General features: G+C 47.6%; 10 protein-coding genes across 10 annotated transcripts; 9 read left to right on the top strand and 1 right to left on the bottom strand.

Moving 5' to 3' along the window:
* The first annotated feature begins 131 nt into the window (after window positions 1-131).
* POJ06DRAFT_272183 (uncharacterized protein) lies at window positions 132-2,154 on the top strand. The gene is made up of 2 exons (XM_056189553.1): window positions 132-1,016; window positions 1,071-2,154. The coding sequence occupies exons 1-2, from the start codon at window positions 262-264 to the stop codon at window positions 1,702-1,704; spliced, it is 1,389 nt and encodes a 462-aa protein (XP_056046904.1). The 5' UTR covers window positions 132-261; the 3' UTR covers window positions 1,705-2,154.
* Window positions 2,155-2,342: 188 nt separating this feature from the next.
* Window positions 2,343-5,566, top strand: POJ06DRAFT_241929 (uncharacterized protein). The gene is made up of 3 exons (XM_056186169.1): window positions 2,343-2,710; window positions 2,768-4,626; window positions 4,674-5,566. Exons 1-3 carry the CDS (start codon window positions 2,530-2,532, stop codon window positions 5,319-5,321), a joined length of 2,688 nt encoding a protein of 895 aa, XP_056046903.1. The 5' UTR covers window positions 2,343-2,529; the 3' UTR covers window positions 5,322-5,566.
* Window positions 5,567-5,650: 84 nt separating this feature from the next.
* On the top strand, window positions 5,651-7,829 carry POJ06DRAFT_241926 (P-loop containing nucleoside triphosphate hydrolase protein). Its single transcript, XM_056186168.1, has 6 exons — window positions 5,651-6,134; window positions 6,252-6,414; window positions 6,468-6,532; window positions 6,586-7,090; window positions 7,145-7,276; window positions 7,332-7,829. The coding sequence occupies exons 1-6, from the start codon at window positions 5,999-6,001 to the stop codon at window positions 7,639-7,641; spliced, it is 1,311 nt and encodes a 436-aa protein (XP_056046902.1). The 5' UTR covers window positions 5,651-5,998; the 3' UTR covers window positions 7,642-7,829.
* Window positions 7,830-8,090: 261 nt separating this feature from the next.
* Window positions 8,091-8,404, top strand: POJ06DRAFT_264279 (cytochrome b-c1 complex subunit 10; the record flags this gene model as incomplete). The annotated part of the gene is made up of 2 exons (XM_056188993.1): window positions 8,091-8,155; window positions 8,248-8,404. 2 exons carry the CDS (start codon window positions 8,091-8,093, stop codon window positions 8,402-8,404), a joined length of 222 nt encoding a protein of 73 aa, XP_056046901.1.
* Window positions 8,405-9,880: 1,476 nt separating this feature from the next.
* POJ06DRAFT_241920 (uncharacterized protein) lies at window positions 9,881-13,371 on the top strand. The gene is made up of 2 exons (XM_056186167.1): window positions 9,881-12,755; window positions 12,803-13,371. Exons 1-2 carry the CDS (start codon window positions 10,305-10,307, stop codon window positions 12,902-12,904), a joined length of 2,553 nt encoding a protein of 850 aa, XP_056046900.1. The 5' UTR covers window positions 9,881-10,304; the 3' UTR covers window positions 12,905-13,371.
* A 42-nt stretch (window positions 13,372-13,413) lies between these two features.
* POJ06DRAFT_241918 (uncharacterized protein) lies at window positions 13,414-15,429 on the top strand. The gene is made up of 3 exons (XM_056186166.1): window positions 13,414-15,047; window positions 15,099-15,151; window positions 15,203-15,429. The coding sequence occupies exons 1-3, from the start codon at window positions 13,490-13,492 to the stop codon at window positions 15,272-15,274; spliced, it is 1,683 nt and encodes a 560-aa protein (XP_056046899.1). The 5' UTR covers window positions 13,414-13,489; the 3' UTR covers window positions 15,275-15,429.
* A 236-nt stretch (window positions 15,430-15,665) lies between these two features.
* Window positions 15,666-16,791, top strand: POJ06DRAFT_241911 (uncharacterized protein; the record flags this gene model as incomplete). The annotated part of the gene is made up of 5 exons (XM_056186165.1): window positions 15,666-15,820; window positions 15,877-16,077; window positions 16,137-16,549; window positions 16,582-16,725; window positions 16,760-16,791. 5 exons carry the CDS (start codon window positions 15,666-15,668, stop codon window positions 16,789-16,791), a joined length of 945 nt encoding a protein of 314 aa, XP_056046898.1.
* A 1,064-nt stretch (window positions 16,792-17,855) lies between these two features.
* Window positions 17,856-19,692, bottom strand: POJ06DRAFT_241900 (uncharacterized protein). The gene is made up of 3 exons (XM_056186164.1): window positions 19,242-19,692; window positions 18,594-19,182; window positions 17,856-18,534 (listed from the first exon to the last, which is right to left on the bottom strand). The coding sequence occupies exons 1-3, from the start codon at window positions 19,652-19,654 to the stop codon at window positions 18,325-18,327; spliced, it is 1,212 nt and encodes a 403-aa protein (XP_056046897.1). The 5' UTR covers window positions 19,655-19,692; the 3' UTR covers window positions 17,856-18,324.
* Window positions 19,693-20,451: 759 nt separating this feature from the next.
* POJ06DRAFT_191410 (uncharacterized protein) lies at window positions 20,452-21,503 on the top strand (the record flags this gene model as incomplete). The annotated part of the gene is made up of 2 exons (XM_056184844.1): window positions 20,452-20,577; window positions 20,628-21,503. The coding sequence occupies 2 exons, from the start codon at window positions 20,452-20,454 to the stop codon at window positions 21,501-21,503; spliced, it is 1,002 nt and encodes a 333-aa protein (XP_056046896.1).
* A 1,541-nt stretch (window positions 21,504-23,044) lies between these two features.
* POJ06DRAFT_1113 (uncharacterized protein) lies at window positions 23,045-23,814 on the top strand. The gene is made up of 2 exons (XM_056184074.1): window positions 23,045-23,461; window positions 23,518-23,814. The coding sequence occupies exons 1-2, from the start codon at window positions 23,256-23,258 to the stop codon at window positions 23,699-23,701; spliced, it is 390 nt and encodes a 129-aa protein (XP_056046895.1). The 5' UTR covers window positions 23,045-23,255; the 3' UTR covers window positions 23,702-23,814.
* Window positions 23,815-25,198: the final 1,384 nt, after the last annotated feature.

Below are 25,198 nucleotides of genomic sequence, written 5' to 3'. Positions count from 1 at the left end.
GAAGAAATGACAATCGTCATCCTCCAATAAAAGCGTATAGTCATATTGCTGCCACATGACTGGCGCGTACGTAAATTTTACGGTATAATAAGAAAATGAATGGCCGCTTCGTGCTCACCGAGTGCGGCTTTCGTCCAGATAAAAGTGGCCCCCACACGGCCACACCTTCATTATCATCCGTCCGATACACAATTACAATCCAACGTAGTGCATCAGAAAGTGAATTGGAAGACAGTCGCTATCGTTGTTTCTCGCCAGCTAATGGCCGCCGCCACACATCGCTCTAACACCGTCGACAACAGCGAGCGCACAAGGGCCCTCACCGCACCACATAGGCAAGATCATAACTATAGCTACAGAAGACGCAATGACGGGCGGAATGCGAGTCCATATCAAGCTCAAACGGGACCATATACTACGCGGGATCCCGTTCACTCATTCGCTGCAATTGGGAACGGAAGTGGTGCGCGATACCCGGCATGGTGCATGTCTTTTTTCTTGTTTGCCTTTTTTCAGGCCGTCTTTGCGATCATACCACTCGGCGTTGTCGCATATTTCATATCGCTTATCCGAGTACACGATACGACTGCACGGGTGCCACAGCCATACGTTATACTGATTTCTGCGGCAACAATTACTAGCCTAGTGATTCTGGTTTCGACCGTCGCAATATTGTATCATTTCCGCAACGCAGGGATTGAATCACACTCACGCAACGACGGGTCTGAATTTGAAGACGAGGAATACGCGGTCGTCGGAGGCGGTACAATAGATATTGATACACAGGCGCCAGGGTATCTATGGCCGTTTGTGTTCGTGATGTCTCAAATCTTGATGTCTGTGTTCTGGATAGGGATTTTTGTATACATCATGCTTCTTTCCGGTGGAATCTCGACTGCATGTGCGATTCCGAACGCAGACCAACTCTGTACGGGGCTTTACAAAGAGCTGTGCGAGTCCTACGTAACAGCTTGCCATCTGGTGAATCTAATTGTCGTCTCCTGTGCACTGGACGCGTACGTACTTTTCATTCTGTGATTCTGCGGCAATATGGCTAACATCATAAAAAGATGTTTTTGGGTCTCGGGAACAATATCGATGTTTATAAATTCGGCGATTACTTACCGGAAACGAAGGTTATCAGGATTCCACGGCATTGCGGAAATATTTTCATCCCGACAGTCAACAACTTTGCCTGAAGGCGTAGCTACCCCGGCGGTGAGGTCGACTAGCCATCCAAACTTTCTTAACCGAAGTCTAAGACGCTCGCGTTCAACCCAGTCGGCGTTTTGGCGGCTCAAGAGGAAGTCATCAAGTGACAGTACGGTCGATGGAAATATGATAAATTTGCAATGCATGAGCAATTCGACCACCGTGACTCCGAATCAAACACATACGACGATGGACAATTCAGCCGCAGGGGGTGCTATGGGGCATTCCAATAATCCATTTGAGGACCTACAGTCTTCTCCTTCGCACCGCGATGGCGCGATAGCGCTACCCAATCATGTGCGGCCACGAAATAATAGTGTTTCATCTATTAAAGCAGATTCGGTTCTTTCTTATTCGCATCGTCCCCATGTCGTGCATTCGCCACCGCGGCGTCCATCCTCGTCTTCATATGTTCAGCTGCATGAGCCTGTGGATGGCGAAAACCCAGGTATTGCGGCCTATCCTCCGCTCCCTGCGCAGAGCCTGAGATGACTTTTGCATGCATATGTGCTTATTTTGTTTGGCCAAGATTTGCTATTGGTAGGGCTAGGCGATTATGCAAGTTGCTACGTAAATGTGAAGAGTCTGACATTTAAGCGTTCACATGGCGCTGTGGTTTGCAGGTTCCATGTTTCTATAACTTTGGGTGCATTCATGTATTTGCGTATTCGGGTATGTAAATTTTAGAGACTACTTTTTCAACAATACAGGCGTTGGCTTAGTTAATCGTACGGCACGGGCAGTCTGAATTGAGCCGCACGAGCCGCACGAGGTTATGCTAGGACGTATGGACCGCAACTGCATAGTGGTATCTGCGATTAAAGCTGATGTCATATTGACATTATTGCCACCATGGAACAACTGGACGGCGCGCGTTCATGCTGCCGACTGAGAACGCGGTCTTAGAGATTCTACAGCTAGACTGCAGTCCAATAATGCGTTTAATCGCACGCGCCCGCCGTCGTCGTGGAGAAGTGATCCGATTGTTTTCACGGTCACTTGATCTTGCGTCGCGAGGGCATCGCAGTGATCCCTAACCCGAATAATTATCTTGGGCCTGATTCGGCGGAAATGATGACGTAAATTGCCCGTAGTTGCATCTCCATAATAGACAACTCTTCGTTCCTCGGCTCATGATCAACTTTCACACCCCGCACCCCACAAACGCGATAATAATCTCGCTGAAATACCGAAGCTTATAAAGCTTCCCTCATCTTCGTTCGCGACTACATTGGCAAATCTCTCTACAATATTGGCGACTTCTTTTCAGCATAGTTAGCTGTCCATCACTTAAAAGTCCTTATAGATCAAACACCAATGGAGCAAGAGCTGCGATTTGACGGACAAACCGTCGTAATCACTGGTGCCGGCGGCGGTCTCGGAAAGGCTTACGCTTTGTTCTTCGGATCTCGGGGTGCTAATGTTGTCGTTAACGATTTGGGCTCTACTTCCAAGGGTGAGGGCCACTCTACAAAGGCTGCCGATGTCGTAGTAGACGGTGGGTTGGAATCCTGTGGATGTGGATGTTCGTTGAACGATTCTAACGTACGAATAGATATTAAGAAGGCAGGCGGAAATGCTGTCGCAAACTACGATTCTGTTGAGTTCGGGGACAAGATCATTGAAACCGCAATCAAAGCCTTCGGCAGCGTGCATGTTCTCATCAACAATGCCGGTATTCTGCGTGATATCTCGTTCAAAAATATGAAAGACACCGATTGGGACTTGGTCCAGCTTGTCCATCTCAAGGGTGCGTACAAGACGACCAAGGCAGCCTGGCCTGTATTCCGCAAGCAGAAGTTCGGCCGGATAATCAACACTGCTTCCGCAGCTGGCTTGTATGGAAGTTTTGGGCAGGCAAACTATTCGGCTGCAAAGCTCGGATTGGTCGGATTCACAGAGACGTTGTCCAAAGAAGGTGCTAAATACGGTATTTTTGCAAACGTGATAGCTCCTATGGCGGCTAGCAGAATGACACAGACGGTCTTGCCTGAGGATCTTTTGGGCATGCTAAAGCCCGAATGGGTGGTTCCTCTAGTCGCGTATCTCACACACAAGAACACTGTGGAGACTGGTGGGATCTACGAGGCTGGCGCTGGATTTGTTTCCAAGCTTCACTGGGAGCGGTCACATGGAGCTCTGTTCAAGACCGACGAGAGTTTCACACCGGCATCAATCCTTGCACGATGGAACGAGATCGTGGATTTCGAGTCCAATCCTCCACAGTACCCCACAGGCCCGAACGATTTCATGGGACTTCTCGAGTCGGCCCGTGAGCTACCATCCAACAAACAAGGCGATGTCCCCGTTGATGTGAAGGGTAAAGTCGTCATAGTCACTGGCTCCGGCGCGGGTCTCGGTCGCGCATACGCACTTCTGTTCGCGAAGTTCGGTGCTAAGCTTGTTATCAACGATGTTGGCGACCCCAATGGTACAGTTAACGAAATTAACAAGCTCTACGGCGAAGGCACAGCAGTACCTGATCGTCACTCGGTTGAGGATGGAGACGCTGTCGTCAAGACAGCAGTTGATGCTTTTGGAACCGTACACGTTGTCATCAATAATGCTGGTATCCTTCGCGACAAGTCGTTCGCCGGTATGACTGACGCCCAATGGGATCAAGTTATTGCTGTCCATTTACGTGGTACATATAAGATTACCAAGGCTGCTTGGCCATACTTCTTAAAGCAAACGTTCGGACGAGTCGTGAATACTACTTCTACGTCTGGTATCTACGGCAACTTTGGTCAGGCAAACTACGCTACAGCCAAGTGCGCAATTATTGGTTTCACCAAGACGATTGCATTGGAGGGGAAGAAATACAACATTCTCGCGAATGCAATAGCTCCCAATGCGGGAACTAATATGACCCGCAGTATCTTACCGGAGGAGATTGTGCAAGCCTTCAAGCCGGACTACGTCGCGCCTCTTACCGTCCTCTTGTCTTCTGATATGGCCCCTGTTACAGGCGAGATCTTCGAAACAGGCTCTGGTTGGATCGGAAATACTAGATGGCAGCGTACGGGCGGCGTTGGATTCCCTGTCGACAGGCCGTTGACCGCCGAGGCCTTACAGGAGAATTGGGCGAAGGCAACTGACTTTAACGACGGCCGCGCGACTCACCCGAAGACTACACAAGAGAGCATGGGTGCGATTCTCGAGAATATGTCAAACAAGTCGTCATCCACGTCATCATCCTCGACTGCGGACAAGACAGGGCCCGATTTTCCTTTCAGTTATGACACTAGAGATCTTATCTTATACAACATCGGAATAGGTGCGAAGTCGTCCGAATTGAAGTACGTGTTCGAGGGTGCAGACGATTTCACTGTCTTGCCCACTTACGGTGTTATTCCGTACTTAGGTGCATCTGGTTCATTCGACTTCAGCGAGCTTGTTCCTAACTTTAACCCGGTATGTTTTATTAGCTTTCTTCACCGTATGAGACTAACTGTGTTTAGATGATGCTTCTCCATGGCGAACAGTATCTGGAGATCAAATCCTGGCCCCTTCCCACATCTGGCGGCAAGCTCGTTTCCAAGGCTCGTCTAATCGAAGTTCTTGACAAGGGCAAAGCCGCCTGCGTTGTCACTGGTACTGAGACGAAGGACTCCGAGACCGGAAAGCAAGTTTTCTACAACGAGTCGACAGTCTTCCTTCGCGGTTCGGGTGGTTTTGGCGGACCGAGCAAGGGCAAGGATAGGGGTGCTGCTACAGCTACTAACTCTCCGCCGAAGCGTGCGCCGGACTTTGTAGCTGAAGTGAAGACGTCTGAAGATCAAGCAGCCGTATACAGATTGTCTGGCGATTATAACCCGCTTCACATCGACCCGGAGTTCGCGGCAGTAGGCAAATTCCCGAAACCTATCCTACATGGTCTTTGCACGTTTGGAATCTCAGGCAAACAGATCTATGACAAGTTCGGAATGTTTAAAAACATTAAAGTTCGTTTCGCTGGTCACGTATTCCCGGGCGAGACTTTGAAGGTTGAGATGTGGAAGGTTGACGGGGGCAAGAAGATTATCTTCCAAACGAAGGTGATTGAGCGGAATTCCATTGCTATTTCGTCGGCGGCTGTGGAGCTGTTATCTGACACGTCGAAGTTGTAGATGGCTTAATTCAATGGGAAACGCGCGGAAACAGGAGATGGAAATATTTGGGGTTGTGTTTGATTCAAAGTATATATTTTCCTGCATCGTTAATACGTATGTGAATTAGTTGGGACACGCAACTGTCGCTCGGTGACGCAACTCGTAGAACTGACATAAATCATATGCTATTAAACATTGACTGTGATTGTCCACCTGATATTAAATTGCAGGAGTTATTGGTCTTGTGGACAGAAGAATAGAGTAGAACACCTAACTGACTAAGCCCAATCCTAAGCCTTAATAACAATGATGGGCGATGTTCGTGCTGAGTTCTGCGCCCAAGTCATGCTGAAAATTACCTAAGATCCGCTCGCAATTACGCTTTCTCCATGTCGAGATGTGGGTATTTAGAGCCTTATCACTCATAGGCAAAGAGCACAGACGTCGCATAGATACCATCCCCGGTCAGTTTCTACACTTGGTACCTGGAGAATTTCTCGATTTGCGGAGTATTGTTCTAGTTTCCTGGGATATTTGGCTTTATATTTTAGAGACGGGAGCTCTGCGCAACGGTGCTGTTCCAGGTTTTGCGAAAGTCAAGTCGTCGAATATTGCGTCGGATATTATCCCAACCTCAGATAGACATCATACCGGATAAATTCATCTTACTAGATTTCAGCTAGAGGGGTTACAGCATGTCAAACGTGGACTTTCTGGGCAAGGCGATCGACATCGTGCAGAAGGCAATTCAGGCTGATCAGGCTGAGAATTTCCCGGAGGCTTATAAACTATACTCCAATGGGCTGGAATATTTTATGACGGCTCTTAAATGTACGTAGGAGACTTCTTTGTTCAAGTGTGCGGATGCGAATTGAATTTTATGTGTGATTCGTGGAATTAGGGTGCACAGAACGAGAGAATTATTGCTGACCAAATTTGACGCTGCAGATGAGAAGAATGCGAGAAATAGAGAGATGATTCGTGCGAAGACAGCGGAGTATATGGATCGAGCTGAAAAATTGAAGAATCATCTTGAGAATGCGGAAAGTAAATCCAAGCGAGCGATCGGTGCCAATGGCAAGGAACAAGGCAAGTCTGGTGGCAAGGCGAAGTATGTATAGGACCACATGCTTTCTAGTTGTTTGCATGCTGATTGGAGGGAAGGAAGAAAGGTGAAGATAGCGATGAGGATGATGCCGATAGCAAGAAACTGCGAAGCGCTCTCTCAGGTTAGGACGTCTGGCTTCAGTATCTTTGCACAAATCTCTAACAACAATCTTAGGCGCAATTCTATCCGAGAAACCGAACGTACGATGGGAAGATGTTGCTGGACTAGAACTGGCAAAAGAAGCTCTTAAAGAAGCTGTCATTTTGCCAATTAAGTTCCCTCACTTGTTCACTGGTAATCGGCGACCAGTGTCCGGCATATTGCTCTACGGACCACCCGGTACCGGTAAATCATACCTTGCGAAAGCCGTCGCTACTGAGGCTAATTCAACTTTCTTTTCCGTCAGCTCATCGGATCTTGTGAGTAAGTGGATGGGTGAATCAGAGAGGTTGGTCAAGCAGCTGTTCAACATGGCTCGTGAGAACAAGCCGTCAGTCATCTTCATCGATGAGGTCGATGCTCTGTGTGGTCCTCGAGGAGAGGGTGAAAGTGAAGCGTCACGAAGAATTAAAACTGAATTGCTGGTGCAAATGAATGGGGTCGGTAACGATGCGACTGGGGTGTTGGTCTTGGGAGCTACAAACATTCCATGGCAGTTGGACGCTGCTATACGGCGGCGGTATGCTTTCTATTATGGATTAAGTTTAGAATATTGCTAACTGCATTACTGCAGATTTGAGCGACGTATATACATTGCATTGCCTGAAGTCGAGGCTCGGACGACAATGTTCAAGTTAAATGTTGGGTCTACTCCTTGCGAAGTGACACAAGGTGACTACCGTGCGCTTGCGGAAATGACTGAAGGGTAAGTTTAGTTAATTGAATTTTAATGTTGAAACTGGTCTGACGATATGTCGTAGGTACTCCGGTCATGATATAGCAGTTGCTGTACGCGACGCGCTCATGCAGCCAGTTCGAAAAGTGCAGATGGCAACACATTTTAAATGGGTCGAAGTTGACGGTAAACGTAAGCTAACACCCTGTTCGCCAGGTGATCCAGGTGCGATTGAAATGTCATGGATGGATATTGCCGGCGATGAACTACAGGAGCCACCATTGTTATTCAAGGACTTCGTCAAGGCGGTCAAGAGCTCACGACCGACCGTTAATGCGGAGGATGTAAAGAAACACGATGACTTCACAACGGACTTTGGTTCAGAGGGAAATTAGCACTTGTAGCTGTAGCTATCCTTTTTTTTGTATGTTAGTTGATCAGATGGGTTTCGGGCATTCGCACGAGAGGAGATATAGCCGCGGTTGTAATTATCATCATGCTACAGGAGGTGTTTATTCTCGCATTTTATCATGTATCTAGTGTTTTAGTAACATCAATCTATTGATTTAAGATAGACTTGGTCAGTAAGGAGCGTGACGTTCGATGTCCCAACGGCAATAGCCAATCACAGCGCGGGTAACGAAACGCACTGCACCGACCGCGGGCATTCCCGTTCGTTGACCGAGGACCCAGCAACATTGAAGACCACTTCATAAATTTCACACACTCCACACGTTTTCTTAGTATCGGAAGGTATGAAAATTTTGTGTGAACTGAAGGGATTGCATTGACTTGCTCCCGGGATTGGATCTGGAACTGACATTGCCCGTTTTAGTCTCTGAAAATGCGTGTCCAGTACCGATACAATCCCGCCATTCTCGGCGTCACTCCGCAGGTCATCACTCGATGGTAAGTGAACCGGCTTCTGTCGTCAATAAGCGATAGCTTTACCTTCGACATCCGAAATTTGCTATATTCGCGGCTCTAACTCAAATTCCAAGGGTCCCGATCTTCGGACTCTGGGGTGGTGCGGTAGGTGTTGCCGCTCTTTTCTTCCTCGAGCCCATCCCCCGTGTTCGCAATGTCATTCTTCAAAAGATTCCGGCTGTGGGCTCATACTGGGATCGTCCTGTTGACCCCAACGATTCTCCTTTCTAAGTGCATGCTCTCCAGAGACAAAATATACAAAAGAGAACTACAAGGAAAAGCGACAGCGTTAGAGATTATTACCATGTTTCCTGCGACAGCGTGAAAGGAATTCGGAGTTATTATTTCGTTGGATATCAGCTTTCGCGAGGATGCAGTGCTTATAGGAGATTGCTAGAGGACGATTTCAATTGTAACATATTTTCGATAGCCACAATTGCACGAGTACACTCTGAATATCAACAGATACTTGAAGAGGACCAGTGTCTCGGCGACAAGTCGTGGCACTCGGTTCACTATCAGTTGGCATCGCGTAATATTGTGGCGATATAAGACCGTGAAAATTATGACCGTTGGTTGATATCCATTACTGGCGATTGGGATGGGAGATTCTTCAAGAAGTGCTTTTAAATTCTCGCATTCACTACGATAGACGCCAAGTCCTGTAGAAATACTGAGCTGCTCTCCGAACACAATTTGCCTGCAGGAGTTGCTTTATGGTCAGGACATTTCTGTCACTCTTATAACTTCCCTTGATTCATTTGTTTCCTGAACTCTGAATTGCTTCATATCCGTTCAATGGGACGCCTCGATGGATTGGAGTTATTCTTAATCTTGGGCTGGCTATGCAAATATTGATATCGTGGTGGAAGTTCTCTTCCCAGACGATGAATGTCCGCCAAATCGTATGTCACCTGTGAGGATACATAGTGCGTGCGACGATTTCGGGACTTTGAATCCGCAGTATCAGTGTTATTATATGACTCTTGAGAGGTGAAATGTAGCCTACAGCCTTCTGCAACGGGATTTCTATAGCCTGGGTTATTGATCTTCAGTCCCAGCTTATACTACGAATTCATACGGCGGTCTTCGGTTGAGCTGAATTCCTTTGCTCGAACCAGATTCCGCCTCACGCCCTATTGGCTTTTAAGTCACAACCGAGCACCACGAATTCATAGTGATTGGATGTCATAATACTAGGTCCTAAATTTATTATAGTTGACCCAAGACAGGTTCTAGGCTGCGTAGATCTGGAGCAGGTCAAGGTATGTGCATATCATTATTGAATAATGTAATAAGACATGTCAATAAGATGCATTGAGCATTGAACTACGCGAACAAATCGTCACAACGGTTACAGTGCCGAAGGCTCGCGTCACTGACTGGGCAGCCACCGGCCGGAGCAACCATAAGCTGGAGACTAAAATTTAGTCGATATCGTTACCAAAACCTGTAAGAATTCTCTTGCTACATTTATTTCCGCATTTCAAGCGTAGCAAGCCAGCGTAGGAGATTATCATTGGATAAGTCACTCCGCGTCGGTCGTTAAACGAACATAAAACGTAACATGCTTATTTAACAGTTCAGAGTAACTTAGTCTTTAAACGTTCCGTCATGGCTTCCTCCCAGACTCGAATCCAGGGTTAGGGCTTTGTGGCGTGGCCTTGACTGCGCGCCTCGCGAGCGCCAGCTCATTCAATCTTGTAACGTCAGCGTCCGCATCCTCGAGAAGACAGAATATTCTCAAGTATTCTTTGCTACAGAAAACAAGGCGTATCAGTATTCCTGGGCGATTCTACTGCTGAGGACTTGTTTTGCAATATTCAGGTGTGTGCGATTTTATTTGCGTATCTGTGGTCGAACGGCATTGCGCAAGCACTGGTTCCGTTTCGTCGCATAGATTCCTAGTTATGATTGTTATTCAAATCTCGTGATTGTTCTCGGCAATCTGTGAATGTGATATTTATTGTCAATATTAGACCTGGACAGTAACAAAATTGATTTCCTGCATTAAGAATGTGGCACGTGTACTGACTCTTATTAATCAGCTCGCCTACCAGATCGGGGCTCAACCCCACCATTTGTCAAATCAACGACAATTTCGAAAGTCACACTAATAGTTGGATAACTAATGGGACAAGCTTCTTCAGCGCAGCCATCCGAGGGCGTCGTAGTTGACGACTTGCTCACATCAAACATCTCGGCGGAAACCCCGGTGGCACCAGCATCGCCGTCTCAGTCACGACTATCTGACAGTATATTCGATATAGACAGGGAGTGGCCGGTAACAAATGACGATTTACGTGACAGTATAAACGCCTCATCGTCTGCTGGTAATGGGCTGTCGCGTAGGATATCGTCAAATCAGGACATGGACAAGGAGGATGAAAATGTAGAGTCGTCCGGGTCATCATCGGCTCTACATACATCCACGAATTTGCCAACGCGTTCTCGTCGGATATCACGACACTTGTCGAGTCTAGGGCTGTTACAGGCACAGACCCGATCCTCCCACGGTACTAGTGATGCTTCAGCGGTGGCGACGTCCGCAACTACTGCTGAGAGAGTGTATTCGTCATTCGAACCATTTAGACGGAGAACACCAAGCTCAAGTAGTTTGCCATCTGTTCAGGATACTGGAAGTACTCGGAATTCTTCGTCGTCAAGTCGACGGTCAATTCCGGCATCGACGTCTCGAATTCTGGGTGGTGGAATCAGCTCGGGCAATGCTTATTCAACATCCGCGTCCGTTTTGCGGAGACGGAGAGAGTCACCAACTCACGAAGAGCAGCAGGAAAGGCGAAATGTAGCGCGAGACTTTTTCAGAACTCGTTTCTCGCGAGTTCGAAGTTCACTTACACCGCATTCCTTGACCTCGGCAAATTCGACTCCTCGAGCATCCACGGACCAGTCGCGACAGGATGCGCCTGACGCGGCGCCCGCCCATAGTAGCGATGTTTCACTGGTACCGGAACCGACATATGTCCGGCGCAGGCCTCGGCCAACCGCTGCTACCACGACGACTGCGCTAAGTGGAGACGGCAGTACATCCCCAGCAGGGACTAGACCTAGCACTCCGGCTGCTGTTCCTCGTCGTAGCTCTCGCGTCCGTTCTCGCACTTTTGGACCCACAGCATCTGACACCACGTTTTCTGACTTTTTGGAGTCAGCCGGAGACGAGATTATGGCTTCAGCAGACAGTGCTGGTAGACAACGAGGAACGGAGGATCAGGCGCAGGTCCTTTCACGCCTTTTGTCTGTGGCGGCGGCGGCTACCGCCGCTAGTTTAGTAGGTGGATCCACATCGCAGTTACTCTCGCGCGCGTCACCGGCATCACGTCGACGAGGCGCAACTGCCAATAGAGATTTCCTCAGTCATGACGGTGATGGCATTAGTGATGAAGACTATCGATCTGAAGGCTCCGATGCCAACTTGCCGCCGGGAGATCAGTTAGGAGAGGCTGAGAGCAGCGGTGTTGTCGATGGCACATTCAGTGAATTCTTGCGTTCGCTTCAGACCGGGCGATTAGCCCAAGAATTACGGCAAGAATCTGCAGCGGGTAATCGAGATGGCTCCAATTCTGGAGAATCAGTCGCGCCGCTCAACTTTTTCCGCATGTTTAGGTTCCCTTCCGAGGCCGTCACCAACAGTACCAGTAGTAACAGCACGGGCGAAAACGGTGGTGGTTCGGGACGAATGATTCCAGTGATTATTGTCGGTATCCGGTCTGTGCATAGTCGTGGTCAAGCGCATGCAAACAATCTGGCGGCAGATATTATGCCCACAATGGAGGATGCGCAGGCGGCCACTGATGACAGTAGTGCTGTGGCCGGTAGACGGCGGCGTCGTTCGGCCGGTAGCACCGACAATACTGACCGGGGAACTACTGCAGCTAGGCAAAGACGCGGCAGCCTATTCGAAGACGATGTCGAGCTTGATGAAGACGACGACCATGATGAGAATAGTGTAGAGGATATGGACAATCAGGGTAGTGACGAAGACTATCATACTGAGGGTGATGAAGATAATGACGAGGACGACTCTATGAGCGTTACGGAAGCTGATGAATCAAGGGCGTCGCGCGGCCGACAAACTCATTCGCATGCCACAGTGGACGATGCTGACCACGGCGACGACCAAGAAGACGATTACATGTCACTATACTCTCGTCGTCGGGGAAGAACCACTAGCTCGGCCTCGCGGGACAGAGACGCGAATGGTCCTCAATCTCCCAACACTGACAGAACTAGCGCTAGCGCCGGAGCCAATAATGTTCGGTCGTGGATCATCTATGTCCTCGGTGGACAATATCCCGAGAATCATCCTATCCTCACGACGCCGTCCCTATTCACTGATAATCCAACATATGAAGACATGCTCCTCCTGTCAAGCTTTATTGGTCCAGCTAAGCCCCCTGTAGCTGCACAGGAAGATATTGATAGGTCAGGCGGCATTATCAAGGCTAATGAAGAACATCTTGGCGATCGATGCCTTGTGTGTCTCTCGGATTTCGAGGAAGGAGAAGAATGTAGGAAGTTACGACAATGTGGCCATTTGTTTCACAGGATGTGTATTGATGAGGTACATACATCGTTCGGATAATTGCGAATATTTACTAACTCTGTTAGTGGCTTACGACCGGACGGAATTCGTGCCCACTTTGTAGAGCGCCTGGCGTCGGGGAAGGCAAAAATACTGCGCCCAATGTTGCTGCTGCCGTTGCGAGTTAGTGCTGGTAATGCATAATGCTTGATCTTCGCTTCCTGTAATTGCATATATTGCTTTTATTACATGACATATCTGTGCTTTGGGTATTAAGGATTTAATTTGGATTTTGTTTTGTTTGATATATCGCAGAGAATAGTTCGTACTAGTATCATGGTTCACTTACGGATGGGATGGTCTTAGGAAGTTGCATACATTGTAATACGACAGATGGTTTGCATAGTTATGATTCCCTATCTTGCACGCGTCTATATATCTGTGACCTTTGAATTGTATTTATATTATCTTACATGAATTGGTTCGCAAGTGTTGTAAGTGCAAGGGGATGAGGAACAACTAAGTAAATATGTGCTATATTTACTTTTGTAAATGTATGTATATAGTTTGCAGTTGTTGGTGTGCTCATTTTGCAACAAACACGTACATTGAATGATATTGTGTGAAATCCATGGCTTGTAGTAATAAATTTTAGGGCGTTGTAGATCTTCAGTTCCCCCTGAATCACTCGCCGCGCTGAACGTGAAGAAAGCCAAACCATTCCCGTTGTCCACGCAGATTGATCTCGATCCAAGATCAGGTCAGAATAAAACATGTCGGCTCCACGACCTCAGCCTAATCGATCGCCTTCGATTTTAGTCACAGACGCGCGAACAACCCCAATCACACCGTCTACACAAGCACAACCTCCGTCTGCCGGACCTGCCCCGCAACGATTGCTTCCGCCACGACGATTCTCCCTTTCACCGCGCGCGCCGGGGAGCGGCAACGGGCATCGATACACGGATATTTCTGTCGGCAATCTATTATTCGACCATGGCGCTAGCGACATTCCGTCTTCGCGACACCGCACATCGCCGCCTCCGCCTGCTCCGGGCAACTTCGCTCCCTACTCGACGTTTGAGAGACGACGTACGCCGCGAGGTTCCGGGGGATATGAGGATATGCTGATGCAGATGAATCCACGGCAGCGAGATCCGAGGCTGGTTGTGTCGACGCGTGGGACGGATGGCAATATTTCGAACCAGCGAAGACAAAGACGGCGAAGGCAAGAGTACCAGCCCGGTGACGAACCGCCAACGGTGTATCGTGATCTCCCGTCGGAAGAGGAGGATTCGGATGAAGAGGATGATCCCTATAAATATGACAAGGTTATTTACTTGCCGTTGCCGCCGTCACCACCTTCCTCGCCTGGGCTGACTGCATCGGGGAATACGAGCGAGCCAAGGAGGGTCACAGCGTTCCTCACGGCTGAAGGGTATCATCTCGGCAAGATTACGAGTTTCCTGACAAAGAATCATGGCGTGAAGGGTGCGAGAGTATTTGCCGCTGGTAGTCCTGACGCGGCCTTATATGTGCCGTACGGATTACCGCTTTTTCCAGGACGATCCGCCTGCCGGATTCGAAGCGGCGGTGAGGTGCAAGAGGTGATACCGTCCTTGATTGATAAATCTGATGATCCGGATGCGTCGGAAAGTAATAATGACTATACCGACTTGCTGCAGCGCAAGGCTGAGCTATTCGTTTTTGCCTACGGTGTAATGGTCTTTTGGAACTTTACCGAGACACAAGAGAGGGACATCCTCGCTGATATTACATTCGCGGATAATGACAATAACTTGGGCATAATCACGAAGACTATACCGGAGAGTGATCGTGAGACTGAAGAATTTAGATTTGAGTATTCGCTCACGAGCAAGAGCCCTCGGATATCGAATGATATGATGACATTAAGGGCAACAGTTGGAAACGCGGATATCAAGCACAAATTGACAATGTCGCATGGTATCGCCCAGTCTACCAAATTGTCATATTTCGAGACAAAGATGGAGAATATTACCATGATGGAACTGGAATCTGTGCCGAAACATCTCGCTCTGCAGGGTTCACTGGGAAAACTGACGCGTGAAGATATCATGAAGATCGAAGGTAGTCTGTTCAAATTGCGAGTAGACGTGAATTTGAGCAGTAGTGTGCTGGATGTGCCTGAATTCTTTTGGGATGAGGAGCCAGAAATGCACGCGTTTTATACTGCGATTCGAGAGTATCTGGAAATCAAGCAGAGGATTAAAGTGTTGAATCAGCGGTGTAAAGTCTTTCTGGACCTGGCGGATATTCTTGCTGATTCGATCGCCGAAACAAATATGTCGAGTATGTGAAGATTAGTGTTGCGAAAACGGGGATAGGACTGACAGGTGCTAGGAATAACGTGGATCATTATTGGCTTGATTGTGTTGTCGCTGATGGTCACAACAGTAAGTTCCTCTGCCTTTGAGATCTATGACGAAATGTACTAATTGGTACAGCTTGAAATCATCATGAGATTTGAAACCCTTTCAAAGTTGAGGTCGCCAGCGGTGCGGGAGTCGAACCAATAACGATAAAGACGCAGAATTTGTATTATGGTAGGTTAGGAATTTACCGTTGTATCCAACATGGCGCATAGGAACCGTGGGTTATGCTTTAACTATACAGTTGCGTTGATCGTAGACTATTTAGTAATCGCATTGCAGTTGCTGGACTTAAATTTTCCTTTGATCCGGGTTAATTTGGGAGTTCTACATGCCAGTGTCTGCTCCTGACCGGAAAATTCGCACGCCACCCAAAATCGTATGGTGAAGTTCTGCCTCCATCCGCAGCCCTAAACCATGATTGAGTCGGTTGAATCAACAGCACAACCAGTCTACTAGGCTGCCAGATAACTTGCTACTTCCCCTTTTACTTAAGAAGCGTGTATATTTCGCTCTTATATTCTTAACTGATTCGGAAATGGACGCAGTAATGTCTGGAACGTCCGCGATCTCTTACGGCTATATGTCGCGTGCAGGATCGACAACTGGGTGGAAGAGCACCACGCCCAGACCGACAACTGTGAACAAGAGTCCTTGGCCTGTGAGTGATCGATCAGAGGATCACCAGGGAAAGTATTTTAACCTTCGTGTTTGCCGGAATCTACTTCATCGACCACGGATATGTCGAGCGCGATGTCAGTTGCGCTCTCAAAGGATAAGCCTCCAGGGCCAGACGAGAACTGGATCTCCGACTTTGACAAGGCGCTCAACCTTTTGAAGAGCAATGCGCCAGAGCAGAGGCTGGATATTCAGATGTCTTATTCCCAGTATTTGAAATTAGAGGAAAGCTGGTCTAAGATAAAGTCCGACACCTGTTCAGAGGATAAGAGGTATTATCCTACAAGATGCCTTTGTTTCCAGATACTTGCTGATGATTTCGACATTGTAGCCACCCACGCTTGTCATACAATAGTGTCACTGAGACAGTGACTGTGGTGACGGTACCAAGAAACCTGCATGAAGTTGCGGCTTCTGAGCTTAGACGCCAAATCATGAACGGTATTGAGGAACACCTCTCTCATCACAGCCCCGAAAGCTTGGACAGAATTGTGGATGCTGGATCTAGCGATGTACGGGGATCTGGTGGTGGCTATGAGCATAGCGTGAAACAGGCAGACGGACTATTCCAATATGTAGGTCCTGGTGCCGGCCCTGCGACGGTCGCATTTGAGGTTGGGTTCAGTCAGAACTATGATTCCCTTCTCAATAACAAGGACATGTGGATCCGAGGCTGTCGTGCTAAGGCCTGTGTACTGATATGCCTTAATGAGTCTCCACGATTTCGGAATCCTACTGAGCCCTGTGAGAATAGCGGAGACGTCGCAGCAGAAAAGCTATGACTTTGCAAGCGCTTGCAACTGTACCCTTGGACGGCTCATACTTCGCACAGATTCGCTATCGCGATCACGTGTGGGCCGGAGGGGTGACAGAAGCATTCATTGAAGTCTGGCGAGCCGACGGGCATGAGAAATTCGTGAGTGATAGAATATTGCGTCATATTGTGGAGGCTAGCTCACAGACGTGTTATTGTAGCCGCTGATTGAAGACAGGAGGCCCCATCACAATCTTACCACAACACTTGGCCTTCATGTCAGTGACTTTTTCGTGGATGATGCGTGGCAAGCCCTGGGAATCGAGGATTTAGACATCCCTTTTGATGGCACTCTCTATTTAGCTCTGCTTTTGAGCGGAATGGTTAAATTGACAGAAGGCAGGTTTGCAGATTTCATCACAGCGCAATAATTCTGTAATTTTAGCGTTGTCTTTGTCATTGCTTTGTTGCTCTGTTCTCTTTGTCGCTTTGTCGCTCTGATCTTATTGGCTTTGTTCTCTTTTTTTACATTATAACATACGTACAATCAAAACTGGCGGTACTACATAGGATCATCCTTGAGCTTGACAGCGTGAAAATAAAAGAGCCGTGCCAAATCACTATTACAAATACCGAACGAACTGCGCAAAGTGATATCAGACGGAGAGGAAGAATTCTAATTGGTATGTTCGAAGCATGTCATCTAGAGCACAAGTTGGTTAAACAAATTAAAGTCATGTTATAGTTAGTTACAATATTTCGAAATTGCATTATCTGTCTACTCTGGACTTTGATCCGTTACAGATTCGCACTAGTTATAGTCTAGCCTGAATTTAAGTAGCCTAAATTGACGACGTGATAAATTGATTTGGCATCGGGTCGTACATATCGGCAGCTTCCTTGAATCAGTCGCTGTCGTATGAGGAGTCGTGAAGAACATACTTCGTGCCGCCTTCTCGCAGGACTTATTTTACATGTTTATAAAAGTTCAGTGGTATTATCCCTTAGGTTTAAACCGTAGCCAATGATAGATCGTCGGATTCAGGCATGGTTTCCAATATCGTATTTATTGCGGATCGCGTATTGCGGATTGCGTATTGCATATTGCAACCATTTGCAATATTGCACAAGTTTATGCATATGTAAATGTGTAACAATGGCATACCCCGAGTATCCTACAACCTGTCGGCCGATTTTCTTTGTTCATGTTCCTGCACCTGCACATAGCGTTACCCGGCAGGCGCGTGTATTTACTTGTTTCCTTTCCGTCCTCTTCCATCTTTTTCTCTGTCGCCGTTACAGTTCAGTTCGACAAGTAACTGTATAACTACACTATCTATCGACATGACATCGAAACACTTACAATATAACATTGACGAGATTGTAGAAGGATACGCCTAGACTCGGTCTTTCGGCAATGCAATCCAACCGAGTCGACGCACGTAGACATGAACATACAAGCACAATTCCGCCTGTACCAATTAATATATTTAATTTTTGCTCCACTTCCTTCTACAGAAATTATCACTAGAAATCGATTATTGCAACGTTATTGCAAAATGCAACATACGATTATGCAATACAATATTATTGCAACATGAAAAATGAATGCAATATTGCATATTGCATATTGGAAACCATACCTGACGTTGAGTGTATATGTCAATGCCACAAAGTAACGACAAGAACAGAGCAATGAAGCAACAAGGAGAACACAGCGACAAAGCAACAAAGCAATGAGAAGGACTACGCAAAAATTAAGGAATTATGGCGTCACAATGAAATCTGCAAACCTGCCTTCTGCCAGTTTAACCATTCCGCCCTTAAGCCGATGTAAGTAGCGATGGCCATTAAATGGGATGTTTAAATCCTCGATTCCCAGGGCTTGCCACGCATCATCCACGAAAAAGTCACTGACATGAAGGCCAAGTGTTGTGGTAAGATTGTGATGGGGCCTCCTGTCTTCAATCAGCGGCTACAATAACACGTCTGTGAGCTAGCCTCCACAAAATGACGCAATATTCTATCACTCACGAATTTCTCATGCCCGTCGGCTCGCCAGACTTCGATGAATGCTTCTGTCACACCTCCGGCCCACACGTGATCGCGGTAAATAATCTGTGCGAAGTATGAGCCGTCCAAGGGTACAGTTGCAAGCGCTTGCAAAGTCATAGCTGCTTTTTCTGCCTCAACGTCTCCGATATCCTCAAAGGGCTCAGTAGGATTCCGAAATCGTGGAGACTCATTAAGGCATATCAATACACAGGCTTTAGCATGACAGCCTTGGATCCACACGTCCTTGTTACCGAGAAGGGAATCATAGTTCTGACTGAACCCAACCTCAAATGCGACCGTCGCAGGGCCGGCACCAGGACCTACATATTGAAATAGTCCGTCTGCCTGTTTCACGCTATGCTCATAGCCACCACCAGATCCCCGTACATCGCTAGATCCAGCATCCACAATTCTGTCTATGCTTTCGGGGCTGTGATAAGAGAGGTGTTCCTCAATACCGTTCATGATTTGGCGTCTAAGCTCAGAAGCCGCAACTTCATGCAGGTTTCTTGGTACCGTCACCACAGTCACTGTCTCAGTGACACTATTGTATGACAAGCGTGGGTAGCTACAATGTCGAAATCATCAGCAAGTATCTGGAAACAAAGGCATCTTGTAGGACAATACCTCTTATCCTCTGAACAGGTGTCGGACTTTATCTTAGACCAGCTTTCCTCTAATTTCAAATACTGGGAATACGGCATCTGAATATCCAACCTCTGCTCTGGCGCATTGCTCTTCAAAAGGTTGAGCGCCTTGTCAAAGTCGGAGATCCAGTTCTCGTCTGGCCCTGGAGGCTTATCCTTTGAGAGCGCAACTGACATCGCGCTCGACATATCCGTTGTCGATGAAGTAGATTCCGGCGAACACACAAGGTTAAAATACTTTCCCTGGTGCTCCTCTGATCGATCACTCACAGGCGAAGGACTTTTGTTCACAGTTGTCGGTCTGGGCGTGGTGCTGTTCCACGCGGTTGTCGATCTTGCACGCGAAGTATAACCGTAGGAGATCGCGGACGTTCCTGACATTACTGCGTACATTTCCGAATCAGTTAACAATGTGAGAGCGAAATGTACAATGTGATTTGAGCGGTCTTTTTGTGAAATTGAGTGAGTGACCGCCTGTAAGCATTGCAAACAAAGCGGCAAGAGATGTTTGTTATTTGGATAGTGATTGTCAAGATGTGCTCGACCGAGAGATCTGATCTCCTCTTAGCAAGATTCCTGCAACTCTTCTAAATCTAGACCTGGGATCGATTATCATAGACAACTCTGGAAGCATGTGAATGACTTCAGTTCTTTGATCTTACATCCTTCAAGTCACATGCTTATGTAGTGCATTGGCTACGTGTAATTAATCATGCTTGCAGGCATATAAATGAAATAAGCTGGTTAATTAGTAAACTGCTCTTCGACACTGTAAACGATCGATCAGTGGAAGCGATGAGAGGAAATTGGTCGTGTTGACTGGAAATGAGGACGGTACAGAGTTGAAATGCTGCAAAGTGGACGCCGGCATTTCGTGAGCAGAAAGCGACGTTAGATCCTAACTGCCACAGAGCATGAGTGTGGCACGTGATCTTGACCATCGCACACCGGACCTGCTTCATTCTCATTTTCGCTGGAGTGCTCGATAGAGTGCTTGAAGAGTAGCTATCATACTCACTATCGCGACAATTGCGCAATGCACGAGGCTTCGAATTCAGCACGGGCCAGCTCGCCACTAAGGCAGGAACTTTCTGTGCGGCCATATCCTCCATCGGACAGATGGAGGATTTCGTTTTAAGAGGACCGGGACAGCTTTGTTTGACAATCCTTCACCGGCTCGATTGTTCAAGATGCCTACTCAATTTCCGCATCCTAGCAAAGAAGGCGAGTTTTTGCCTACGTTACAGGAGCTGATTGACTCTAATCCCAAGAGTGTTCCAAAAGAAGCGGCTTGGATCTGGGGCGACGATGACGAGGTATACATATTCAAGTCTCCCTTGCCAATGCATTCTAACACACATACCAGGTTGGGCGTCTAAACCTTTTGTCTCCCGAGCTAGTCAAGAACGTCGTTCAATCTGAGCCCAATTTCGGCCTCGTTAGTTCTCTGAACTGGGACATCACGCTCCCGCTTCACCCGCCATTCGGCCGTCCCGCACTCAAGTACGACATCCAAGCCAACCCGAACGCATTGATCCATGATGACACGGTGATCATGAACACACAATCCGGTAGCCAGTTCGATGGATTCCGTCACTTCGGGCACATTTCCTTCCAAGTCATGTACAACGGACTCACTCGCGACGAAATCATCGGTCCCAATAAGTCTTTACGATGCGGGATGCAGGCATGTAGCAAGCACGGCGTCGTTGGTCGGGGTGTCCTGCTGGACTTTGCACGGTATGCGGAGGAAAAGGGAATCAAGTATGATCCGTTTAAGAGATATGGCATTTCATTGGAACAATTGAAGGATATCGCCGCATTCGAGGGTGTCGAATTCCGGTTTGGTGATATATTGCTCATCAGGACAGGGTGGATGAAGAAATACAACGAGTTACTCGCGGAAGACAACATCGCCGAGCTCGAGCAAACCGGCGCTGCCACACCAATTGCTATCGGCATTGACCAGGGAGACGACATGAAGTACTGGCTTCACGATCAGTATTTTTCTGTAGTCGGCGGCGACCAGCCTGCATTTGAAGCTTGGCCGGCTCGAACGGAGGAGTGTCTCCATGAGTATTTGTTGGCATGCTGGGGTGTTCTGATTGGCGAGACACTCGATCTGGAGGACTTGGCGAAGAAGTGCGAGGCCACTGGGAAGTACTCGTTCGTGTTCATGAGCGCGCCGTTTAACTCGCCTGGAGGTGTTGCTACCTTTGCTAACGCATTGTGCGTGCTGTAAGCAGCTCTATAAGACGTTACTGGAGGCATAATTAGGAATAGAGGGTGGTTTTATTTTGAATCGGGAAGAGCTGATATGGCGTAAACATATTGTTTCGATGGTCGTCCTGCGCCAAAATCAAAATTACTCTGCCATATATACTTTCCCAATCAATCTTTTGGATACAATTGTGACGATCGCATAGGCCAACGAAGCAAGAAAATTGTACGTAGTAGTACCGCTGATGGCGTGGGAATGTCTTAACCGCCAATCGCGTTTGATGGACAAGGCTCGGTATTGCCCGCGGTACTCGATGAAAGCTCTGTTTTTGATGTCGATTGAGGAGAGAACTGAAAATGCTGGCCCGACTCTCCCGAAGGAGTTTGGAGGTCGCAATTTAAGGGAAGCTTTTGTAGAACTCGTCGGGTGTGATTCCAGTGAGCCTGTCACTAACAGTAGTTCTCGTGAGATATGTTTTTATTTGCTGGTGGCAGTCAATGACTGTACGTCATATTAAAAGCATATCGCTCGTACGCGATGGAACCCGGAGAGGGATCGTGCGCTGCAAGAGAACATGATACTCGAATTCGTCAATGGTCGGTAGCCCGGTAATATCTTACTCTTGTTTTCGGTTTACGCTCTTCTCTTCTCTTCAAATTCCTTGTTTTGGTGTACTCAATTTCAAATCAAGAATTAAAATCACACCTACGGTAACTCCGACGTATGCGATCAGATCGCACGATATCGTCAAACGCAATATTGCCAAAGTTCGAGTAAACCCCTTCACTTAGGGTTTCCAGATTGATTCATACTTGGATGGAATCTCGCCGCTGCTACAAACACCCAAAGTCCAGGAATTCGAGTTATTGAAGAGAATTAGTCTACAAATAGTGCTCTATTCACCTATGGATACTACAGCAGGGTACCAAGTCAAGCTCACCAAGATCATGGTGGAAGACAAGAAACGGTTTTGCTTGCCAGTTAATTGGTCCGATCTGTTTGTAACTAATACTATCTTAGAGACTCTTTCCACCAAGTGCAAGAACAACCTCCCATGTCGGCTGAATGCGAGAGGCTCTTCTCGTCAAGTGGCCTCATGGTGACGCCTCTACGGCCACGGCTTGAAGCAACAACAATCGGGTTAGCACAGACGGTACGGTCGTGGTTGAAGGCCGGGGTAATTCACGATAGCGTTATGGACGTTCCGGACCTCGACACCAAGAATCATCGTGAAGAAGGGTCAGACCCGGTCAAGGACGACTTCAACGAGGGATCGGGCGACGATACCGGGGCAGTGAGTTCGCCGGAGGACGGCGACGGCGAGGTCGAGGTTGTTACACTGTTTGACTAAGTGCTGTATCAATTGTCAATTCAATTCAATCAATTCAATCAGGGCCCTCGATTGGTCAATCCAACTGGCCATCACGGTAGATAACCATCTCCCGGTCCGATTGAACTGAATTGTTTGCCAGTGCAGAAGATCTGCTTCCTGAATTGTGCTTACACCTTGACGTTCCAACCCATTTTGCCAGGAATTTGCAGGATGTCTATAGCAACTCGGAACCCGGGTATAGTTTCTTATCTGACAGTGGCAACCATCTTCCAGCGCAGCACTTGTGGGACACTCTGCTGAGCGAGCCTAGCCTGCGAGGCAAGTATGTCAACGACAATTCTATAATTGTTGGTAGAGCTCAAAGCTATCTGAAAACAGCGACCAAATTTCTCGAAATCCTTTTCTTACTCGTGCACGTGACATATGGATCACCTGCTCGAATGACAGAGGTTAACAGCTGGAAACATGTCAATTCAGTTAATGGCATGCGGAACATCTACTGCCATCCAAGGTGGCTGGTCATTTTGGGCTTGTACAATAAAACAACGTCGCTGATTGGGAAGGAACGGTTCATAGTGCATCTCATTCCAGCACGTTTGGAAAAACTATTTCTGACATATCTGATTTATGTAAGACCGTTGGAAAGGTGGTACTAATTTTCTTTCATTACGATTATACATTTGTGTTAATGGGTGATATCAGAATATTTACCGGCGCTATATACAGGAGCAGCAGTAATGAGATTTTGTTTGGCTACCAACAATATCTGTTCAGTGGATATAGGGGAAGGTTGGGTGCCGAGAGACTTCGCATGCACCCTAGTCACAGGACCTTTGCCCATATTTCGCCGTACTTGGCGACAGTTTGGTGCTGCTGTACCGCGTGAAAGAATTGCCTAATATTTTGTTAGCGTTGAAGCTCAACCAATCGAATATCACGATCACTCACTTGTCATCGTCAAATTTCATAATTTTGGCTTGCAAAGGCTGGAATCCAGCTTTGAAGTAAGCCCAGCAGTCACGAATATATGCGATTGTAAGCTTCTTCAGCAAGTCGAAACCCGTCACGGTGGGTCTGAGAAACCAGGTCCTCAAAATCAATCAGGTCGTAAGATGGTATGCTCCAAATTTATCGCCAAACTGGTTTCGATCCCTGGCTTCTACCGCCAGGTCGCGGCCGCGAACTTCGTCAAGGTCGGCTGGAATCCCAAGCAACGTAGAGCCTGCCTACCCTCTCCGGCTTCTGTAACCTCGACGTACGTTAACTGTGGTCGCAGAACAGTTCGGAGTAGAAAGCCTGAACCGAGACTGAGACCGGCGTGTGGTCAGCGTCTTCCTTGGGGTGATATCTTGCGATGTGTGCCCTCATGGACGATGCCTTCAAAGTGCAGACATCAAGACAGATTAGGCATTTAAAACCAGCGTAAACTGGTAGACCCTTGACTGCTGCAGACCCGGGCAGAAATCCAGCATCGTCTTCGTCATTGTCGTCATCATCATCGTGGTCGGTCGTTCCTCAGAACAGCAAGATGAGGTCGCCAGTTTGCAGCAGGCGTTAAGCACTAAGGTTATTCAGGAGAAATCACAGTGGTAGTACAGAGTATGAGCTAATAGTAAAGCGTTGATTCAACTGAAGCCTACTCTTCAACAGGCAGCTCCAAACGGGTCTTATTATACCCGCCTTGATTTCCCCAATCCAGTGCAGTCGTATTGCATGTAGCAATGGAGTTATGCGCAAAGGTAAATGCAGGCAAGGTCCACAGTGCCCACAATTCCCTGCGTCGGGCCGTCGACATTAATGAACTCCTGGTTATGACACGTATAATTGTGATTGTGTTAAATATAAAAAACCAATGGTAATAAAACGTGGAGCACAGGCAGAGTGGAGAAACTCTAAAATGCACTATTAGCTGTTCAAGATCACTTGCCGACTTGTTCTACGCGTTTGGACGCGTTCCTTTACTAACTCGGACCAAATGCGATTTGTAGGTAAATCCTTAGTAGAGTGCAATCTACCCAAAGTGACCAGGCTTTGCACGGCAAGTAGTTCCACCTTCTCGTGGCCGTGAAGATGTCGAGGTACAGTCTGAGGCTCTTGAGTACGAACGTCTTAAACGCTAGTCCCAAAGAGGAATGGTTGTTAGGTGCATTCCCAAATAATAGAGCTAACAACTATGAGTCTTAAGCCACCCGTCGTGGCCGCAGTCATAGCTCGTATCTCCCTGTGGACACTGGCGAAGGTCACCATCACTTGGACAAGTTTGCATCCCACTTAGCAATGTGAACAAGGAAGAGCAAGGATCTCTCCCACATTCTGCCCTTGGTCGCACTGGCCAGCATCGTTGCGATGATCCACCGTACGAGACAATCCTTGGATTACTCTC

Source organism: Lipomyces tetrasporus (assembly GCF_029532465.1).
Source record: "Lipomyces tetrasporus strain NRRL Y-64009 chromosome Unknown POJ06scaffold_1, whole genome shotgun sequence".
NCBI lineage: Eukaryota > Fungi > Ascomycota > Lipomycetes > Lipomycetales > Lipomycetaceae > Lipomyces > Lipomyces tetrasporus.
Note: the sequence above shows the minus strand (reverse complement) of the source record. Positions and strands in the feature narration are given on the sequence as shown.

Bases quoted from the DNA above. Each gene is read 5' to 3' on its own strand.
- POJ06DRAFT_272183 (XM_056189553.1), top strand. From the start codon at position 262: ATGGCCGCCGCCACACATCGCTCTAACACCGTCGACAACAGCGAGCGC. The intron at 1,017-1,070 runs GTACGTACTTTT...CATCATAAAAAG, and splicing joins GTCTCCTGTGCACTGGACGC to ATGTTTTTGGGTCTCGGGAA.
- POJ06DRAFT_241929 (XM_056186169.1), top strand. From the start codon at position 2,530: ATGGAGCAAGAGCTGCGATTTGACGGACAAACCGTCGTAATCACTGGT. The intron at 2,711-2,767 runs GTGGGTTGGAAT...ACGTACGAATAG, and splicing joins TGCCGATGTCGTAGTAGACG to ATATTAAGAAGGCAGGCGGA. The intron at 4,627-4,673 runs GTATGTTTTATT...AACTGTGTTTAG, and splicing joins TTGTTCCTAACTTTAACCCG to ATGATGCTTCTCCATGGCGA.
- POJ06DRAFT_241926 (XM_056186168.1), top strand. From the start codon at position 5,999: ATGTCAAACGTGGACTTTCTGGGCAAGGCGATCGACATCGTGCAGAAG. The intron at 6,135-6,251 runs GTACGTAGGAGA...TTGACGCTGCAG, and splicing joins TTTTATGACGGCTCTTAAAT to ATGAGAAGAATGCGAGAAAT. The intron at 6,533-6,585 runs GTTAGGACGTCT...CAACAATCTTAG, and splicing joins ACTGCGAAGCGCTCTCTCAG to GCGCAATTCTATCCGAGAAA.
- POJ06DRAFT_241920 (XM_056186167.1), top strand. From the start codon at position 10,305: ATGGGACAAGCTTCTTCAGCGCAGCCATCCGAGGGCGTCGTAGTTGAC. The intron at 12,756-12,802 runs GTACATACATCG...TAACTCTGTTAG, and splicing joins ACAGGATGTGTATTGATGAG to TGGCTTACGACCGGACGGAA.
- POJ06DRAFT_241918 (XM_056186166.1), top strand. From the start codon at position 13,490: ATGTCGGCTCCACGACCTCAGCCTAATCGATCGCCTTCGATTTTAGTC. The intron at 15,048-15,098 runs GTATGTGAAGAT...GACAGGTGCTAG, and splicing joins CGCCGAAACAAATATGTCGA to GAATAACGTGGATCATTATT. The intron at 15,152-15,202 runs GTAAGTTCCTCT...TAATTGGTACAG, and splicing joins TGTCGCTGATGGTCACAACA to CTTGAAATCATCATGAGATT.
- POJ06DRAFT_241900 (XM_056186164.1), bottom strand. From the start codon at position 19,654: ATGTACGCAGTAATGTCAGGAACGTCCGCGATCTCCTACGGTTATACT. The intron at 19,183-19,241 runs GTATTGTCCTAC...TCGACATTGTAG, and splicing joins ACCTGTTCAGAGGATAAGAG to CTACCCACGCTTGTCATACA. The intron at 18,535-18,593 runs GTGAGTGATAGA...GTGTTATTGTAG, and splicing joins CCGACGGGCATGAGAAATTC to CCGCTGATTGAAGACAGGAG.
- POJ06DRAFT_1113 (XM_056184074.1), top strand. From the start codon at position 23,256: ATGACAGAGGTTAACAGCTGGAAACATGTCAATTCAGTTAATGGCATG. The intron at 23,462-23,517 runs GTGGTACTAATT...GGGTGATATCAG, and splicing joins TATGTAAGACCGTTGGAAAG to AATATTTACCGGCGCTATAT.